Below are 22,689 nucleotides of genomic sequence, written 5' to 3'. Positions count from 1 at the left end.
ATGCCCATCAATGATAGACTGGGTGAAGAAAATGTGGTGCATCTACACCATAGAATACTATGCAGCCTTGAAAAAGAATGAGTTAATGTCCTTTGCAGGGACATGGATGAACCTGGAAACCATTAGTCTCAGCACACTAACACAGAAACAGAAAACCAAACACCACATGTTCTCACTTGTAAGTGGGAGTTAAACAATGAGAATACATGGACCCAGAGAGGGGAACATCACACACTGGAGCCTGTCGGGGGGTGGCGGGCAAGGGGAGGGAGAGCATTAAGACAAATACCTAATGGATGCGGGGCTTAAAACCTAGATGACGGGTTGATAGGTGCAGCCTACGACTATGGCACATATATACCTATGTGACAAATCTGCACATTCTGCACATGTATCCCAGAACTTAAAGTAAAATAGAACATTAACAAAAAGAAACTACTAAATGGTTTTCTAGTGTGCTTTTGTCATTGACATTCCTACCAGCAATGCATGAGTGATCCAATTTCTCAATATACTGGCCAGTATTTTGTGTTGGCACTATTTCTTTTTTTAAATCTTAGTCCTTTTGAGAGGTGTAAAGTGGTGTCTCATTGAGGATGTAATATGCATTTGCCTAGCGGTTGATGATGCTGGGTATCATTTCATGTGCTTTCTTGCCATCTGTATACCTTCTTTGGTTGAACCTCCCTCCACGTCTTTTGCCCATTGTGTTAGTCTGCCCAGGCTGCCATAACAAAATCTTACAGGTCAGGTGGCTTAAGAAACAGACATTTATTTCTCACAGTGCTGGAGGCTAAAAGTCCGAGATCAACCTGCTGGCAGGATTGGTTTCTTGTGAGACCTCTCTTCCTGGCTTGCAGATATGATTGCCTTCCTCCTGTGACCTTACATGGTCTTTCCCCTGAGTAAGCACAGGGAGCGGGGTCTCTGGTGTCTCTTTCTTATAAGGACACTGGTCCTATTGAATTAGGGCACCACCCTTACAACCTCATTTACCTTAGTGATCTCCTTAAAGGCCCTATCTTCAGATATAGTCACCTTGGGGTTAGGGCTTCAACTATCTTTGTTATGGAAAACAATTTAGTCCATAACACCCTATTTTAATCGTTTTTTTAACTGTCAACTTTTGAGGATTCTTCATATATTCTATATACTAGTCCTTTCTCAGATAGGTGGTTTGCAACTGTTTTTTGACCAGTCTGTAGCCTGAGTTTTCTTCCTCTTCATGGAAGCTTTCACAAAGTAAAATTTCATTTTGATAAAGTCTCATTGATCAATTTAGCCTTTTATGGATTGTGCTTTCGATGTCAAGTCTAAAAAATCTTTAGATTTTTAGATTTCCTGGCCCTATAGGAAATTTAATGTGCATATAAAATTCCAACAAGCCTTTTCTTAAAAGTAAAAAATGTTTTAAATGTTGAAATGCTGATGTGAAGAATATTTTAGTAATCAATGCATCTTCTAAACACTTATGAATTATCTTAAAATAAGATGAAAAATATAGATTTTAACAGAAATAAAATTCTAAGATTAAATTATATGTTACATTATCAGAACACAATAACCTATGTATTGGTTTCATAATTCACTGGTCCCTCTTTTTAGCAAATCTATTATTGTTTTCAACTATTTATGAACCTCAATAGGAATCAATATAAGCAAAATAAAAATGAAGAAAATAAAATCTGGCTGGAGATAATTATAGCTTGTGGTTTGCAGAGCAATATAAAAGAGAACAAAGCTGTTCATAGATGTTTCCATAAACACCCCCTAACCACCCCCACATATGCACATACAATAAGATAGATGTGGCAAATGGAAAGTGAAAATTCCTCTTATGAAGGCAGAGCAGAACTTGTTTTTATAATCAAAAGATCTTACAAACTATCACTGAAGAAGATATTTCTTGTCATTAGTCTTATACTAGTTTTGTGTAAAACTGTTTTGATATTAATAGCAAAGAAATAGACTTGTGTATTTAATTATTCAAAGACATACACACATATAATTTTATTTTAGAAGAAACTGGAAGAACAGAATTTTGGAGCAACATCCAATTATTTTTAGTCTAGATGTAAGAGAATATATAAAATAGTAAATGAGATGAGTAACACTTATCTAAGTTTGCCACTGCATTATCCCTCAGTCATTCCTATGAAGGTCAGAGTGACAACAAAGAGGTGTGGAGTTGGGCATCAGACGAGAGAGGACATCCTTATTCTATTTGAAGTAACCTATTCTGAATTAACAAGTGACAATAATTTAATATAAAAGGAGAACATATTATAAATTCAAGGTAAATCTGGTCAATCCAAGATTGATGTCCTCCATGAACACACATGATCATGCAATAAAATTTGAGTCCAGTTATTCATCAGAGAAGAGGACCAAAATCATTTATTCAAAAAACATGAGATAGGGTGATTCTGATTTCAGCAAAACAAAATAATTAAGTGCCCAATCAGAATTTTGAGCTTCTTATTGGCCATTTACTAACAAAAGTGCGATTCCTTTATTTACATGGTTAAAGTCAAAAGTCACTTGATATTCAGATTATTGTCTTTTAAAAAATTATTTTAACTTGGCAATTAACAGTAAGTAGAAGGATTCTTAATATCTTCCTGCATTTGCACACTGATAGTCTTTACAGCATAAACATTACTGTTTTTAAGTAGGCACATCTATACATTGGTCTGTTACAGCCCATTTGTAATCTGGCATGTTGAATATTTTTCCATGTATAGAAAATACATTTAGATATTAATTAAGTATTTTATTAGACTAAAATAATTGAAAATAAAAACTAGTAAATTATTCGTAATATACTTATTGCCTGATACCTACATACAGAATTTAGTTACAAATCCTTATGCAGGACTGTGTATAAACATCGGGTTTTAAAGAACACTACAGGTAAGTACACATGTGCTGTAATATGATGCCAAATGTGCACACTCAATGCTCCTCTGCAATCACACTATATTTCCCTCATGCCTTCATTGTCCCATGCTCTTAGAGGATTATTTCACACTTCCTTTCCCCAATAATACATCTCATTTTTCATTCTTTAACTTTTCTAGTAATCTCTAAGAAAAGAGCAGAAGACAGAAGTGACCTCCTCTAAGCACCCACCACCACACCTGTTCATCTTCCTGCAACATCATCTGTGTTCTGCATTTTGTCCTGTTAGAATGAATTAACTGTCTACAATGCAAGGATTTATTTACTGGATCTTTCTTACTAACACAGACATGCTATTAATTCTCTCATCTCAGAAACCCCACTCTCGTGATCATACTTTCTCCTCCATTTACCATTACATTTTCCCACATTTTTTTCCTCCCACTATTCCTTGAATCTATCTCAGGCTTTTACCCCCAAACACTTGACAAAACAAACCATCACCAAGGTCGCTATAACATCCACATTGCTAAAGCCATTATCAGTTCTCAGTTTTATCTTACTTAAGCTAACAACATTTAACACAGTTGATTGCTCTCTCCTCCTTGAAACACGTTCTTCACTTGGAGTCCAGGATGCCCACACTCTTCTTTTCTCATAGGTGATATATTCTCAGTCTTCTTTCTTGCTTTCTCTTCACCTCATCAATTTATCCATACTTAATTGCCCCAAAGCCCTGTTGTTATTTCTCCGTCCACAATAACTCCTGCTGTTCTGTCTTGTGGCTTTAAATATGCTGAAAACTGACAACTCCACGTCTCTTCCTGAATGTTTAATGACATCTCAACCTTAATATGTCCTAAAACTGGGCTCTTTGTATTTCTCTACAACTCCTTGACCCCAGCAGCAATCTCCCCCATTTCAATTAATGCCAATGCCTTCCCTGTAATTGATTAGATCAAATACCTTGGTGTTATTTTTGACTTGGTGTTGTAGTTTCGCAAACTACAACAATTCATCAGGAAATTTTATTGGTTTTCCTTTAAACTCTACTCATACCACAACTCCCACCATTGCACCCATGACTCAAGCTACCATAATTTCTTAGCTGGGTTGGTGATATGGTCCCCTAAATGGTTTCCTTGCTTTGAGCTTTCCCTATTTAATCTCACTAAAACCTGAGTTAGATCATATCACTCGTCTTCTCAAAATTCTCTAATGTTCTCCAATTTCATTCAGATTGAAAATGGATTTTCAAAATCTTTCATGATCTGACCACCAGGTTTCCCTCTGACTTCTACCACTATCTTTCTTACCCACTCTGCTCCAAACACTTGGACCATCTGGCTGCTCCATGAATATACCATCTACACCCCATTTCTGTGTGGTTTATCTGGCCTTTCCCTCTGTCTAGAGTACTCTTCCAAAGGTAGACACGTGCCTTGCATTCCTGTTTCCTTCAAATCTTTATTCAAATGCCACCTTCTTCCTGAGCTTTAAATGACCATCCTATTTAAAATTAACGCCACTCCTGCCTCAACTTTATTTTCTTCATAGCCCTTACCAGCTTCTACTGTACCATATATTTCACTTCACTCTTGTCTCTCTCTCTCTCTCTCTCTCCAAGAGAATATAAGCTCCAAGAATACAGATATTTTTATCTATTCTGTTCATTGCTCTCTTGCTCTTTCCCACAAGTGGAAAGAGGGAAGAAAAGAGGAAAAACAGAGACAAGAGAAGAGGAAGAAGAAGAAAAAGAGGAAGAGAAGGAGGGCATAAAAAAGTGAAATTAAAAAAGATAAACCCAATAAGATAAAGTAAAATATAAACATTAAAATAAAAATGTTATAATGGAGAAATATCAGGCATACTGGAGCTAACAAAGTTACATTATTTTATTATCTATTGAAATGGAATTGATCCTCACTTTTTTTAATGGTTTATATGTAGTCTGCCAAATGGAAGAGAACTCTGTTAAATGAAAGAGAAATTAACCAAATCACTAGTCAATATCTTTTTCCAGTTGAAGAGTCTCACTTCTGCAAAGTTATTTATTGCCTACTTGCACCTTTGATTATTTAATGCACTCTGGGCAGCTGTGATTTCTCAGACAGCTGTACTAGTCGATGCAGACAAAATGAAGAAACTAACTTCAGTGACTCAAGAATTTTTTGGAACGAGAAACTTACAGCAATCTTTTCTAACTATGAAGGCTTCAGGGTGCTTTGATTAAACATAAAATTTCAATGTAATGAATTACCTGAAAAGAAATACATGTGATAAAATGGGTTGAAAAATTCAAATGCCAAAGAGCTAAAAATACTGCCTTGCTCAGATAGACAGTCGACTGAGAGCAGAAATTCAGACCACATTTGCAAAAATTTTAACAACTTATAAAATGTGCGTATACCTTTTATCACATCACTTCTATTTCCAGAAAAAGTAATACCAAATGAACAACATTCAGGTACATTCTTGTTAAATTAGTGACCTTTAAGGATAATTGTTCCTTCGAGTATTCAGACAGAAAAAGCAAGTCACATACAAGGTGAAAAAATCAGTATGGCCTCAGATTCCTTCACAGTATTCAATGGCATAAAATAAAGGAACTCTGTCCATAGATTTCTGAGAGAAAGAAAATTTATCCAGTCTAGTTTACTTCTGAAGTGTTAAGGCAATAGGCAGACACTTTCAAGTTCGAAAGAATTCTGACAATAAAGTATACAAGAGCCCTTTTGAGAAAATTTTTCAAAAACAAAACCTACATTCATAATGAAATATAGTCAACCAAAAAGACATTTAGAAAAGCTGTAGAAGACAAGACAACTGCATTCCTCAGCACAGACAAGTATGGGATCATATATGCAAACTACTGAAGGTTACACAGCATGACACATAAAAATTACGCCAGTTCCTAAAGAGGTTAAATGTAGGGAAATTCTACTCTTAGGTACGTACCAAAGAGAAATAAAGCCTTTGTCCACACACAAAAAAAGGATACATGGATGTCCACAGAAGCCTTACCATAATATCCAAAAAGTGGATCCAGCCTAAATGTCCATGAACTGATGAGTGATTAAACAAAATGTGGTATATCCACAGAATGGAATATTATTTGGTCATACAAAAGAATGAATTGTTGATGTATTCTACAACACTGATGAACCTCCTTGACAATATGATGCTAAGTAAAAGAAGTCAGTCACAAGAGACCACATATCTTGTATTTTTATCTATATGAAATATTCAGAATATGAAAGTCTGTAGAAAAAAAAAGCAGGTTACTGGTTGCTTAGGGCTGGGATGGGGAGTGTGTGAAATGGACAGTGTCTGGAAAATGGGAGCAGGTCTACTTTGGGGGGTGATAAAAATGTTCTCAAAATGATTATGGTGATGGTTACTCAACTCTGTGTAGTACACTAAAATGATTAAATATATTAAAATTGATTGAATTTTACACTTTTAAAAGGGTGAATTATAGGCTGTGAATTATATCTCAATTAAGCTGTTCCCAATAGACAATATAAAGTTAAAGCATCAGAGTTTGTTTTAGAATCCTAAGGCAACAAATATTCTCAAGCACATACAAAATTAAAAAAATGCAACCGTCAAGAATCTTTCTAAAGACAAAGAAAAGGTAAAATATCAACTACCTGACAAAAAGAAATTAATCAAAATAAAAAGCACTGGATAATAGAACTAGTGGTTAGCCTTTAAAAGTAACAGTATACAAATAATAGCATAACTAGCAAAAACTGGGAAGGGGGAGATAAGGAAAGGGAAGGAAGAAATGAGTGCTAGCTTTTCCATTTCTCACAGTAGATAAATGCTGCTTATAATTTAAAAATACATTTAATATAAAATGTAGTGATCTACAATCTTTTAAAACGCTCATAATCTTTTTTTGTAAGTTTAGCGGGATCACTTACATTGAATATATTTTGTTAGATATATAAATTTCATGAGCCATCTTGGCTTAAATTTGGTGTTTTCTTTCTCAGTTTCAATGAATAAAGTTTTATAAGTTCATTTCTCAATCTCTTTTTAAAATTATTTTGTCTAAAGTGGTGATTCTCCACATAGGGCAATTCTTTACCCAGGGGACATTTAGCAATGTTTGGAGACATTTTTGGTTGTCACATTTGGAAGAAGGATGCTACTGGCATCTCTTGGATAGGAACCAGGGATACTGCTTAGCTCCAACAATGCACAGGACGGTCCTCAACCACCATGAGGAATTATCCAGCCCACATGTCAAGAGTGGTGAGACTGGGAAGCCCTGCACTAGAGATATCTACCAACATTTGGAATGATATTCAATTGATATTAATCATTATTTCTGAGTTATGTGATTCTTGGTGTCTTTTTTACTTGCTTTTTTGGTATTTCTATATAGCTTTAAAAAGTTATGATTTTGGCCGGGCTCAGTGGCTCACACCTGTAATCCCAGCACTTTGGGAGGCCAAGGCGGGTGGATCACAAGGTCAGGAGATCGAGACCATCCTGGCTAATATGGTGAAACCACGTCTCTACTAAAATTAGAAAAATTAGCTGGGCGTGGTGGCGGTCGCCTGTAGTCCCAGCTACTCGGGAGGCTGAGGCAGGAGAATGGCATGAACCCGGGAGGCAGAGCTTGCAGTGAGCCAAGATCGCGCCACTGCACTCCAGCCTGGGCGACAGAGTGAGACTCCATCTCAAAAAAAAAAAAAAAAAAAAAAAGTTATGATTTTGTATCAAGTCAGTCATTAATATTTAAGACAATTAACTAAAGGTATGCATATGTATAAAATACCCCCAAAAGGATACCATGGTCCTCACAACTATCAGGGTTCCCAGTTCCAAAGTGAAAACCTTTTGAAAGTACTAAAAACAATTTTTGTTCCCTCACATTTATCAAGTTTCTTGCATATAAATTATTGGTTGGTAATAAATGTTTTTCCAAGTGAACAAAAAAACAAAGCAAAATAGACCATAAAATAATCTATTTTCCAAGAAGTGGCAATCATTTCAGTTTAATAAAGGCACTGTATTGAGTGAAAAGTAAAAAAAAAATAATATTAACTAAAATCATATTCTTATTTGAAAGTACTTTCACTGTTACAACTTCAGGCATATTGATGAGAAGTGGCTTAGATGGAACTAGACATTCTTCTACTATGTGATCTTTTATATCAGAATCAATAATTCAATAGAGTCTAAACTCCTTTTAGTAAAAGTATATATTTACTTATTTAATTGCTTATAGAACAAAAAATGTATTCATGTCTCTTACTAATAATTCATAAGCTGTAGGTTTCTTTACATGCATATATTAAATCATTCTCTTTATTTCATGAACTGTTATTCATTGATTATCTTTTGTGCAATAGGTAATACGTCAGTTATCAGGAACACAAGAAGAAATGAGGAATGTACCCTGCTCTTGAGGGGCTCAAAAATAATTAAAAGCCAGTATGAGAAAGATATCTTTGTAATATGCTAAACATGTTTTGAGAACGCAGAATGACTATGTCATCTAGAAATCATGGTGGAAGAGTTTTAACCTGAGTGTGAAAGGGTTTGGTAAAAGAATTAGGGAGATTTTGCAGGTAGGGAGAGTGAGTGACAAGGACTTGGAGCCAGATGCCGTGGTGGTCCAGGAACTCCCTTTGTGTTGCAAGATTCACTGAAGTAGCACAAAGTCTCTGTAGACGTCTTCTTGCTGTGTGTCAAGAAAGCAGGTTTAACCCTGTGTATGAATGCCTGGGCTTCTACTCTGAAGCTCTGTTTCTGGTTCTGAACATACTGCAACTACAGTTAGAACACTTGGGCAGGCTCCATGTCAGCACCATTGGTCCACTTCATACCCAACCTTTGACCTAGAGCTGTGCGTCTTAAACTACTTATATAGAAAAATCTACTTTTTTCCCTCTTTTTATTTCAGCCATAAAAAATGAGATTCTGTCATTTGCAACAATATGGATGGAACTGGAGGTCATTATGTCAAGTGAAATAAGCCAGGTTCAGAAAGACAAACATTGCAAGTTTTAATTTATTTGTGGGGTCTAAAAATCAAAACAATTTAACTCATGGAGACAAAGAGTAGAAGGATGATTACCAGAGGCTGGGAAGGAGAGTGGGAGGCCAGTAGGAGGTGGGGATGGTTAATGGGTACAGAAAAATAGTTAGAAAGAACAAGACCTTGTATTTGATGGCAAAACATGGTGACTACAGTCAATAAAAATGTAATTGTACATTTTAAAATAACAAAAATGGTATAATTATTTGTAACACATTTGTACAAATTATTTGTACACAAAGGATTATTTGTAACACAAAGGATAAATGCTTAAGGGGGTGAATACCCAATTTTCCATGATGTGATTATTACACATTGCATGCCTGTGACAAAATGTCTCATGTATCCCATAAATATATACATCTATTATGTACCCACGAAAATTTTACATTTTTAAAATTAAAAATTAAAAATGTAAATTGCTAGAAAAGTGAATGGGAAAAGCAAAGGTATACAAAATACTATCTCCAGTCCATTTTTTATTACTATTATGTCCAACAGACATAAATTACTCTGTCCAACTGGCAGAAGTCATTCTGAAATAGTCTATATTTTTGTACTCCTCCTCACAGAATGGTAGCAAAGAATTTGCAGACCAGTACCAGCCTGTGAACCACACTGGCTGGGGGCAGCACTACATGGAGTGGTCCATGGACCGGCAGCAGCATGTGGAAGCCTGTTAGCAATTCTCGTACCCAGGCAGCTGGGGTGGCTCATGCCTGTAATCCTAGCACTGTGGGAGGCCGAGGTGGGCAGATCATTTGAGGTCTGGGGTGTGAGACCAGCCTGGCCAACATGATGAAACCCTGTCTCTACTAAAAACACAAAAATTAACTGGTCGTGGTGGCATACGCCTGTAATCCCAGCTACTTGGGAGGCTGAGGCAGGAGAATCACTTGAACCCAGGAGGCGGAGTTTGCAATGAGCCAACTGCACTCCAGCCGGAGCAACACAGGGAGATTCTGTCAAAAAAAAAAAAAAAAAGGAACGGAAGGGAAGTGGAAGGGGAGGGAAGAAGGGAAGGGAAGGAAAGGGAGGAAGGGAGGAAGGGAGGAAAGAAGGAAATGAGGAAGGGAAGAAGGGAGGAAGGGAGGGAGGGAGGTAAAGAAAGATTCTCCTACCCACACCCCCTGAATCACAGTCTCTGGGATAAGGAGCGGAAATCTGTGTGACAACAAGCTCTCCAAGTAATTTTTATACATGCTAAAGTGAAGGAACTGTTGGTCTAAAAGACTCTGGATGGTTCCTCAAAAATAAATATGTTCCCACTGCTCTTGGCAGGCTGATTACATAGGAAATATATAGGTGACTCCTCCTACTAATGACCTTTCTGCTAACTGGTAAACCCAGATGTTTTCCCTTGATTCTTTCCTTTGACTCTTTTTCTAAAGTCTCTAAAGTCAATATAAGTTAGAAACATATTCAGCACGATTCCAGAAATGTGCTGGAGAATTGGAGAATATCCATGTTACTGAAATCTTTACTGTTCCATGAATTTACTTCTAGTGGTTGGTTGTTTCTCTGTTTGTTTTGATGACCCTATTTTGTTTTGTAAGAGACAAGGTCTCACTCTGTTGCTCAGGCTGTAGTGCAGTGGTGCAATCATAGCTCACTGCAGCCTTGAGCTCCCGGTCTCAACCAATCTGCCCATCTTGACCTCCTATAGCCCTGGGATTATAGGTTTGAGCAACTGCGCTCAGCCTCCAATTCTTAAAATTAAGCAACTATAGCTATGCAAACTGTTATTAACTTTTTTGTTTTGTTTTTCAGTCAGATGTGTTGAATAAGACATCATTTATTATTAAAATATATTAATAAATTATAGTAATTTACATAGAGTACAATTCAGCCTTTTTTTCTGTGTAGCTCTAGAAGTTGACAAGGACCTGAAACCATTAAAACACCACCACCCTCAAGATATGGAACATTGTTTTCACCTGACAAAGTTTTCTTGTACCCCTGTGTAAAATTCCTCTCACCTCAAAGTTCTTGCAGCAGAGATCCTTTTTCTGTTCCTATGGTTTTGACTTTTCCAGAATATCTTAGAAATTGAATCATTCAAAGCATGTAGGCTTTTTAGTCTGGCTTCTTTCACTTGGAGTAATGCAGTTGAGATTCATCTATGTTGTTGCATGTTATCAATAGTCTATTTTTTAATTGTTTAGTAGTATTCCACTGTGTATTGTGGGTACACCACAGTAAAATGGAACGTGTAACCTTTCACTAGCTGATAAACATTTGAGTGGTTTCCATTTTTAGGGGACTATGGAATAAAGCCAGTAATAATAACAAAAAACTGACTATATGCATATAGATTTTCCTTTTTTCTTGGATAAAATCCTAAGATGGGGATTGCTGGGTCATATGGTAAATGTGGGTTTAACATTATAAGAAACCAAATTCTTTTCCAAAGCAGTATGTACCATTTTGCATCTGTAGCACAATGTACCAGAGTTCTAGTTGCTCTAAATACTCACTAGCACTTGTTATATTTTTTTTGTTATTATTATTTGTTAAATGTTAACAGTTATATATTGGTATCACATTGTGGTACTAGTTTGCATTCCCCTAATAACTAATGATGCTAAGGATCTTTAATGTGCTTATTTAAATCCATATTTTTTCTGTGATGTGTATGTGCAAATCTTTTGCCCATTTGTAAATTGATTTTTCAAGTATTATTGCACCATGATAGAGTTACTTTTATCTTCTGGGTATTAGCCTCTATAAAACATGTATTTTGCAAATATTTTCACCCAGTCTGTAGCTTTTCTTTTCAATTTCTTGACAGTGTTATTTTAAAGGCAGAAGCTTTTTAGTGAAACTCAATTTATTATTATTTTTATTTTATGAATTGTACTTTTAGTGTTGTATCTAAGAAATCTATGCCCAACCCGAGGCCACTAAGATTTTCCCTTGTATTTTCTTAGAGCAGTGTTATAGTTTGTGGTTTTAGATTTAAGTTTATGATTAATCTTGAGTTAATTTTTGTATCTGCTTCGAAGTATGAATTGACACTCTTTTTTTTTATTCTGTTTTTCTTTTTCAATTGGATTTGGATTGTTCCAGATCTGTTTCTTGAAAAATTCTATCCTTTCATCGTTGAGTTCCCTTGGCAGCTTTGTAAAAAGTCAAGCAACCATGAATACAAGGGTCTATTTTTGGGCTCTCTATTCTATTCCATTCACGTATTTGTCTATTGTAATGTCAAAATCACACTTCCTTGAATATCTGTTAGTTTTATAGTAAGTCTTATAATCTGGTAGTGTATCTCAAACTTTGTTTATATTTTTCAAAACATTTTTGCTATTCTACTTTCTTTGCATTTCAGTATACATTTAAAGATAAGCTTTCCAATTTCTACTCCCCCCCAAAAAAAGAGATTGCTGGATTTTAATTGGGATTGTTTTCAGTCTATATATAAATTTGGGAAAAATGGACATCTTATCAAATCTTTTAATTCGTAAATTTTTAAATATAATTTTCTTAATTTTTTCTTAATAATTTGTTATATTTACACCAAAATATTTTATGTTGTTGATGCTAGTATAAAAATGGTACTTTTAAAATCTCATTTATAATTTTTTATCATTAGCATACAGAAATATAATTTACTTTTGGAAACCATCATTCTCAGCAAACTATCACAAAGACAAAAAACCAAACATCACATGTTCTCACTCATAGGTGGGAATTAAACAATCAGAACATTTGGACACAGGAAGGGGGACATCACACACCGGGGCCTGTTGTGGGATGGGGGGAGTGGGGAGGGATAGCATTAGGAGATATACCTAATGTAAATGACGAGTTAATGGGTGCAGCACACCAACATGGCGCATATATACATATGTAACAAACCTGCATGTTGTGTACATGTACCCTAGAACTTAAAGTGTAATAATAAAAAATATATATATAATTTACTTTTGAACATTGACCTTGAATCCTGTGACTTTGCTAAACTCACTTTTTAAAAATATAAATTATTTGAGATTTTCTACCTAGAAAGTCATGTCACCTGTAAATAGACATTTTATTTCATTCATTCTGACCTAAGGTTGGTGCAAAAGTAATTGCAGTTTTTGCCACTTCTTTTAATGGCAACCGGATTTGCCATTAAAATCAGGTTGATTAACTTTTGCTGCAACCTAATAAATGCTTTGAATTCCTCTCCTTGACTTATTACATGTGCTAGGACCATGAGTAATAGATTGAATAGGAGTAGTGATAGCAGACATTCTTGCCTTTATCCTGAACCTAAAGGGAAAGCAGTTATATCCTTGACTATTCAAAGTATGACATTAGCTATCAGATTTTCACAGATGTCCTTTACGCCATGGAGGAAGTTCTCTTATTTCCTAGTTTGTTAGTTGATTTCTGATATCAACAATAATAGCAACAGTAAAATGAAATTCAAAACAAAATGAAAAGAAAGCTTTGAAAAAAGACAACATAAATAAATTAGGGTAAACTCATAACCGGTATTAGTAGGTCTAATAGTCATGTTTTATTTGTCCTGCTTTCCCACAACTTCACCTTCTTTCCTAGAAAAATATGGCTGATCCACATTTTTCAATATCTCTCATTTGTGTGAGAAAATGAAAATATTACTTTTTTCATTCTCACTTTTTTACTTTTCTGTTAAAAAAAAAAAGTTAATCTCCTGTCTCAATGAATGACAGTAATGGTTTTATTCAAATCAGAAAGCTAGAGATCATCCCCAAGGCTTTAACTCTCAATCTTACATCTAAATCATATCGAATTTACCTCGTAGTTGATCCTCTTTTTAAAGCTCTATGCCAATCATTGCCTAGTTCAAGCTCTCATCTTCTCCTTGTCTTACATCAGAGGTCACTTTACTGATCTTTAGGTTTATAACTGATCGCCAGGCTTTCAATTGAATCACGAGAATTAAGTTATTTCTCAGTCTTAAATTATTCAATGTGTAGTCCTGATGCCTTCAAAGTAATGTCCATGCAGCTTTTCTCTGCTTATAAGGCCTACTGTGCATGATCCTATATCTGTTAGTCCTATATCTGCCCAGTGAGCCTCACTTGGAAATGAAAAAAAAAAAAAGTACCTAGTACCTATGGCGTTGTAACTTAAGTGGTACAGATTTCCCATATGGAAAAAAAGGAGTATTCGCTGTTCTGAAGCCACTGCTCATCTAACTGAGAAAATAAAGAACGCTTCATGCAGAAAATAGTCCTTAGTCCTTAGTCCTTCACACAGAAAATAACCTCACGTGAAGATGAACCTCAACGCTAAAAATAGATATAGGAGGCAAGAAGACCAATCACTTGATTACTATTTAATTAATAAGTCAGAGATTAATTAGTGGGTCTCTAAATACTTGAAACTATTTGTAAATTCTTAGTGCTAATGTAGTAGCTCCCCTCTGTATTCCCACGGTCACAGTAGTTCAAAGCTCTAGTTTCTCAACCTCAGTACTATTGACATTTAGGGCCAGATAATTCTTCTCTGTGGAGGGCTGTCTCATGCATTGTAGGATGTTTAGCAGCAACCCTGACCTCTCCCACTACATGCCAGTAGCATCCCGCTCCCCAGTGTGATAACCAACAATGTCTCTGAACACTGCCAAATGTCCACTGCAGGGCAAGATTGCCTTGGACGGAGAATCACTGCTCTAAGTGGAATGATGTTGTGTGCTTAAAATGATGACAGGAAGTCTGGGAGAAAGAAAGTCTAAGGGAGACAGTTGGTAGGGACCTCACTTAAAACATACAAATACACAGGGGTTTTGGCTAATGAAATAAGGAAGGCGGAGGAAGCCAGTCTGGGTCCCTGCAGGGTTAAGATCAGAGCAAGCAGTGAAAGGTACACGTGATGTACAAAACAACTTCTCTACAGCCATGAAAAATCGTTACACCCTCCTGGATGCATCTGAAGTTTACAACCTCATCTCTGCACATAATTTTTTTCCCATGAAATATCCTATGTCATCTTCATGGGATTGTGTAAGGCTCACTGATAGAACAGGAAGTAGAGGTGATACATATCAGAGATGGTGAGTATAATGGTAAACAGTATTTACAATGTATATATAATTTTTAAAGGCCAGTATCTTCTTTGCTTTTTAACTAAGCAACTTCTGCTCTGTGTCTCCATAAATCCACTGAATTGTCAGATTCCCTCTTATTCTGTTGTGCCCCTAGCATAAAATTTTATTTTAAGGTGTGGTGTTAATGTAAACAAATATTTCATCTATTTCCATTTTAAGTTCTGGAAATACTAAAAGCAAACATATTTAATGCACTAGTCTCTAACCTAACTCTTTTCAGAGAGGTCAACAATCTATAAATGAATACATATGCTCATTTCATTCTCTGATCAAAGAAAACATATATATATATAAAACATATATATGTATATATGGAACATAAATATAGTGGAACTATATTTGAACTTTAAAATTCTGGTTTAAAGTGTTAATGCATTGCATATGCAAAACAGCATGTACCACTGGTTTAAAGTCAATGCACACAGATACACAAACTGAAAAAAAAAAAGAGATTTACAGTTGAAATATATTTGGGGTTAAAATGACATGATTCCACTGACATTCTAATTTCATCCCAGGCCTAACAGTAGGAAATTCACATGAATTATTAATAACTGTGTTTAGCACTAAGGCTTTCCTATGTGGGTAACAGCAATTAGAAATTCAGGAATGCTGGAATGTACTCATGAACTAATCAAGTTGAGATGCCCAGTGGTTTCTTTCTCTTAGAACCTTAACAAGTTTTGCCATCATAGCTTTGTACTTCATAGGAGTACTTATTTGTTGACTCACTGAAAGAGTATTTCAGACCGTACTTAAAAATGTTCACAATAGAAGTCTGATTAGTTATTATGTGATAGAAACATGATGCTTAAGTGATGGTACTTTAAGTCATGGTTCTTTTCTCAAATACGGTTTCAACACATCGTAACCACTTACTGTCTCCCCTGCAGAGTAGAGGCCCCAGTTTATAAGCTGCTTCTGAATGCAGTCGGCCTGTGTCTGTAATCACGATCTTAGTTACTGGAAGATGTTCTTTATAAGCAAGCAATCCAGTGTCATTTGTCCTAAAAAAAAATAGCAACAACAAAATTCTTAAGAACTTTTAATAGTCCTTATTGCATTGCAAAACCAAGATGCTCTGAACTAAATTTGCACCTACAAAAGAGTAAGGATCCAGTCACTCATCGGAGCACATAAAAACAGAATGACATTTGATTTATTTATTATTATTTTGAGACAGGGTCTCACTCTGTCTCCCAGGCTGGAGTGCAGTGGCACAATTTTGGCTCACTGCAACCTCCTCTTTCTGGGTTAAATCCATTCTTGTGCCTCAGCCTCCCAAGTAGCTGAGATTACAGATGTGTACCACCACACCCAATTAACTTTTGTAATTTTTGGAAGAGTCAGGGTTTTGCCATGTTGGCCAGGCTGGTCTTGAACTCCTGGCCTCAAGTGATCCACCTGCCTCAGCCTCCAGAAGTGTAGGGATTACAAGTGTGAGCCACTGGGCCTGGCCAAAACATAATGACATTTTAATGTCTCTTATAGAAAATATGTAATAGAGAATATAAAATATAGCATATGTTAAAAATAGAACAGTTGGAGATTTTTTAATTCAATGGACAATTTTCTATCTTTTTACTGGAATTGGTTAATACATTAACATTTAGTGTAATGATTGATACTGTAGTTTGAGGTCTACCATTTTGCTATTTCTTTTGTTTCCCCCATAAGATTTCTTTTTATTTTTTGAAATGTTGTAGCATTTTATTTTATTTTATTATACTTTAAGTTCTAGGATACATGTGCAGAACATGCAGGTTTGTTACTCAGGTATACACATGCCATGGTGGTTTGGTGCACCCATCAACCCATCATCTACATTAGGTATGTTTCCTAATGCTATCCCTCCCCTATCCCCCCACTCCCCAACAGGCCCCAGTGTGTGATGTTCCCCCCTGTGTCCATATGTTCTCATTGTTCAGCTCCCACTTATGAGTGAGAATATGCGGTGTTTGGTTTTCTGTTCCCGTGTTATTTTGCTGAGAATGACGGTTTCCAGCTTCATCCATGTCTCCGCAAAGGACATGAACTCATCCCTTTTTATGGCTGCCCCCCGATATGATTTCTTGTATTTCTGTTTTCCTTTGCTGCCTCCTCTTGGTTTATTCCATATTTTTTGTATTTCATTTTATTTTCTTTATTCACATTTTAGCTATATTTATTGTATTTCAACGTTTGCTTTACAGATTACAAAGTAAATTCTTAATTTATCACAGTCTATTTAAACATTATGTTTTTTAACAATGTGAAATGTCAGAAGCTTGCTAAGACATAATTCACTTAACACTGCTCCCCTCCACACACATATTCTTTTATCTATTGTTGTAATATATTGTAAATCCATATGTTATAAACTTTATAATAAAAGTAAACAGTGAATTTAATTTTTTAATTAAGAAAATAATTTAAACACTGGCTTTTATATTTACCAACATATTTGCAATTTCCAGTGCTTTTCACTTCTTCCTGAAGATCTGAGTTTTCATCCATTATTTCTCTTTAGCCTGAAGCATTTCTATTAGAATTTGTTATTTCAGATGCTCTTTTCTATTCTAAAATTCACATTTGGTTCCATATTATAGTTCTCACTTATCGTCTGCTTAAAATACCCTTTGTTTACACATTGTGATTATTTTTACCTTTAAGTCTTCAAATATTTTTATAATAGTTGCTGTAAAGTTTCTTTCTGCCAGTTCAAACATCAGTACCCCAAGGTTGGTTTGTAATAACTGCTCTTAATTTCTTGACTTTAGATGAAAATGTAGTCTTTTTTGAATATTCAGTACATGTTATAACATGCTGGATATCATGGATACATTGTAAAGATTCCAGAATCTTTTGTTATTCTTTAAAGATCTCATTTTTGTTTTCATAGGCAGTTAAATCACAGCCTTATCACAATAAATTGCCATTGCTTGGTTTGATAGTTCATTAGGTGGAGCCTGTGTGAATTTTGCTTAATTTTCAATCCTATCTCTATATCTGGGATATTGTCTTTGCTGTAAACACATGGGCAGTTTCTGCCAACATTTGGTTACTTTCTGCTTATTTCAAGTAGTTGTTTTTATAACATTTTTTCTCTGGATTTACAACAATTATCTGAGAAGGGTTAGCTCTATGCAAGTTACTTCACCATTAGCGGAATTTAATACGAGAAGTTTTATAATCTTATTTTTAAAAGTCATTTTTAATTAGCAATATCTTATGGAAGCATTGGAGAGTTACTGATGATTAGGTAAGTTTTATTGTTGTTAAGCATTACTACTAGCATTTTATTTACATTTTAAAATACACTATTACTGTGTAGGTATTTTTTTTGCGAAGGTAGTGATAAGAAAAGGGTGCCTTCCAAAGGGAGTAGAAATTTGAAAAATGAGAGTTTAAGTACGAGAGACAATGTTCTTCATACCAAACATGTAACACTAAAAGTGCAATTCTAAAAGAAATACACATACACACACACACACACATATATAACATAATCTTGATGTCTCCCAACTAAATAAATGAAATATTATCTAATTGAAATCATGACCTCAATTAACGGATTTATCACTGTAATCAATGTGCATTCTTTAACAAAATCACTCATATTACATCCAGATTGACTATGAATATTTGTTAAAAATAAGTCTTCTGTACAGTTCTAGTTGCTTAGCAATGTAACATATACATACGTTATGCTGAAATGTAAATATAAACATTTAAAATATTTTCACTTTACAAATAATAAGAGCAGTATACATGTCAACTCTAGTCTCAAATACTATCAATGTCTTTTTTAAACTTTTCAGATAAAGAACACATGCATAAGCTTCTTCTCTGCTTAAAGGAATATTTTAAATTCGATTTTAAAATTCCTAAAATGTTACAGATTTCTTTTTTCAAAATATAATCCACAGAACATTAGTTCTTTGTAGTATGATTTGTCTTTTTAAAAATATAAAACAATTGCATGCTAAAATAATTGTAGTAAATTCTAAGTTGATAATTTTAAAGCTTTTATAGGTAGATTACTGAAGAAATGTGCTTTGGCTGTAAACATATTTTTAAGATAATAGAATATCTGCTTATATATAGTTTTAAAAGGAATAATAATTAATTCCCCATGTAACAGATGTCTCTGTTTGATTATAAAATTAAAATGTGCATGACTTATGGTCCATTACAGAAAATAACTCAAAAAGGCATTGACTTAATACTAAGGATTCTATTGACTATATACCATGTTTCATTAAAACATACCTTTATTTAATTACTTCATTGCACTAACTTGTTCAGTATCTGGCTAGCTATACATACTTTGAGTGATCAATTTTTTTAAATGAACTTTTTCTTGCATAAAGAAATCATATGGAAATCACCATTCATTCCGGTCAGCATCACAATTGCAGTAATACTGAGAATCAATGCAGTTTCCCTCTAATCCACAAGTACATTTTTGAAGATCAGGTGAAGAACCTCCCCAGTAGGTTTGCATTTCATTGGTTCTTCCTACCCACCAACTCAGAGGGGTTCCATCTGAAAGAAAAACGTGAAAAATGTGACATCTGTTTTATGTTCCACCACCTTCTCTCCCAGTATAATTCCTTTTCTTCCAAAATCGTTAAAAAGAATAAAAGGAGAGAAGGAGAAAGATTGATTTGATTTAAGGATATGCAAAACAGTATAATTGCTGGCATTTTCTTAAGAAAACTTTTTTTATAAAAAAGTTATTATTTAGGCTTAAACGACCAATACATTTGTTCTTGGGTAGAAAAGAAACCAGCAGTTCCTATTTAATTTAGGCATGATAGTAAAAAATGGATTGAGAGCAGCTCACATATGCAATTTCTTTAAAAATAATTTTGAAACAAGTTAGCATCAAAATATAAATCATAGTAATTAACATACCAAAGCAAAATTGATTTGAAATCATGAAATGCCCATTAAAGCATTATGGAATGTTATGTAAAGTCCCTGATTTATCGCAATAAATTTATTCTCTAAAAATATCCTAGCTGTTAAAAAACGTTAGGCATGATTTGGCACTCCCTTGTCATGATTTAAGATTTATTTGGAAGTATATATTTTATCTTCCATTTAATGGCTTGGCTATTTATTTGAAGACTACAGAAATAACACTGAAAAATCTTCATGCTGGAAGCGAATATTACACTCAACAGAAGTTTCCCTCCCCCAAATGCATCTCTTCCTACGATAAATGTTCAGCTACCAGCTCCTTCTCAGAGTTAAGACTAAACATGATGCCAAGCAACTAGAGCAAGGAACAGACAGAACATCTAGGCAAGGATTTTCAGAGAAGGACGTGAAGCATGTAGCCAATCTATCATGGAAAAAAAAAAGTATGGAGGAAAAATTGTAGTCATCTGAGAATCAGGGCATGAGAAGAATGTAAGCAACATAGAATCAGTCAGTTTCTCAAGGGTGCTTGATCATTTTTCTGTCGACTTTCAAACCTTTAAGTCGTCACCATTAGCCCTACTGAGAATCTGGGATTTTTACTAATTTCTCCCTTGCTTATAAATGCCAATGCTCATTTTAACTTACTGTTAGATAGCCCCTGTGCTAATGCTGACAACCTCTCTCCCAGGGTTACTATACATGCCAGTCTGGCCATGTCAAAACAAAAACAAAAACAAAAAACCAGCAAAGACTTATTAGAAGCTGTGTTATGCATAAATGCATTAATATGAAGAATCTTCATCTTTTTTTAATTACATGATTAGCCCTTCACCAGAAGGTGAAAATTACTTGAAATACTTAATAAATATATTTCAATATGCTGCTTAAAACATTATGTTTTCATAGATTAAAAAGAAAAATAAATTGTTATTCTTAAATACTGAACCATATTCCCACATCTAAATTTCGTGTCTTCCCTATAAAATAGAAATCACTGAATGTTTTTTAAGGTATCAGACTTTGGTTCAATCCAAGACTTTTAAAAAAAGTAGTAAGGAATTTAAATTAGTAAAGAAATGCATTTTTAAAATCCTGAGAAATAAAAATTAAAGGTAAAAAATATCCGTGGATATGGTAGAACATTCCACCTCCCGTAATTAATATCCTAAATGACTTGAGCATTCCCACTGATCACCCTTCCTGTGTGCTGAGTCACAGATCCTCAGCAGCAGAAAACATATTTTCATACACATTTCACTTTATTCATTCACATATGGAATCATTATCACTTGACACTAAATCACCAAGATCTGAAACTCTAAATATAGCTTGCCTGAAAACAACTTCCTGTTCTACCCCATTATATTTCTTATTGTGACCTCAGAATTCAATTGTTCTGTTAACTCTCTCCACCTCAAATCTATTCCACACGAATCATGAGGTCACCAACCTGAGAAAAATTTCTGTGTTTAATCATGTTCCACGCCTTTCTGGATCCCCTTTTCCATGCCTTTCTGGAGTTGACTTCCTAAAACTGGTTATTGAGCCTGAAACACCAGGGAAGCATTAAAAAAAAAAAAAAAGTGTGCAGGCACAACTGGCCTTAAAGGTGGGGATTCCTTCACATTCTGTGTCAACCTCTGTATTAGTTTGTCTTCATGCTGCTAATAAAGACATACCTGAGACTGGGTAATTTATACGGAAAAGAGGTTTGATGGACTCATAGTTCCACATGGCTGGGGAGGCCTCAAAATCATGGCAGAAGGCAAGGAAGGGCAAAGCCACATCTTACACGGCGGCAAGCAAGAGAGCTTGTGCAGAGGAACTCCCATTTATAAAACCATAAGATCTCATGAGACTTATTCACTGCCATGAGAACAGTATGGAGGAAACTGTCCCCATGATTCAATTATCTCCACCTGGCCCCACCCTTGACACATGAGGATTATTACAATTCAAGGTGAGATTTGGGTGGGGACACAGCCAAACCATATCAAGCCCCTTTACTCTGTGTGGTGTTTGCTCAACAGTCTCTCAGGGATTTTGCTTTCTGGTTCTGTTACAGCTTGACTTCTTTGTCAACTTTGATAACCATCCTTCTTTTGTATTTTCTTATGTTTTATTTTTCAGCTTCGCAGTAAAATTGACAAATAAAAATTGTACACATTTAAGGTGTGCAAAGCAATGTTTTGATATACACTGTGAAATGATTACCACAATCACACTAATTAACATAGCCACCACTTCACATAGCTACTTCATATTTTTATGGTGAGAATACCAAAATCAACTCTCTTAGCAGATTTCAAGTATACAATACACTGTTGTTAACTATAGTAATCATTCTGTATACTATGTCTCCAGAATATATTCATCTTACAGCTGCAAATTTGTACCCTTTGACCAACATTTCCACACCAACTCTCTTCCCTAGAAATCACTCTTTTACTCTGTTTCTATATGAGTTCAACTTTTCAAGATTTCATATATCGGTGGGATCATGAAGCATTTGTCTTTCTGTGTCTGGCTTATTTCACTCAGCATAACATCCTGCAGTATCTTGAAGAGACGTTTTCACTCCTATGTTCGTTGTGGCTTTATTCACAATAGCCAAGATATGGAAAAACCTAAGTGTCCATTGATGAATGGATAAAGAAAATGTGATACACACACACACACACACACACACACACACACACACACACACACACAATGGGATATCATTCAGCCTTAA

The 22,689-nt window shown here is 35.1% G+C and overlaps 1 protein-coding gene across 3 annotated transcripts in view; it reads right to left on the bottom strand.

The window, feature by feature from the left end:
• CNTNAP4 (contactin associated protein family member 4) overlaps window positions 1-22,689 on the bottom strand; it is a 292,651-nt gene that overhangs the window by 44,765 nt on the left and 225,197 nt on the right. For all 3 annotated transcript variants that reach the window (XM_054454620.2, XM_054454621.2, XM_063654023.1), the window contains 2 exons: window positions 19,415-19,571; window positions 15,924-16,051 (listed from right to left, as the gene is read on the bottom strand). In XM_054454620.2, the coding sequence (XP_054310595.1) occupies window positions 15,924-16,051; window positions 19,415-19,571 (285 nt within the window). The remainder of the gene's footprint in view (window positions 1-15,923; window positions 16,052-19,414; window positions 19,572-22,689) is intronic.

This window comes from Pongo pygmaeus, chromosome 18 (assembly GCF_028885625.2).
Source record: "Pongo pygmaeus isolate AG05252 chromosome 18, NHGRI_mPonPyg2-v2.0_pri, whole genome shotgun sequence".
Taxonomy (NCBI): Eukaryota; Metazoa; Chordata; class Mammalia; order Primates; family Hominidae; genus Pongo; species Pongo pygmaeus.
Note: the sequence above shows the minus strand (reverse complement) of the source record. Positions and strands in the feature narration are given on the sequence as shown.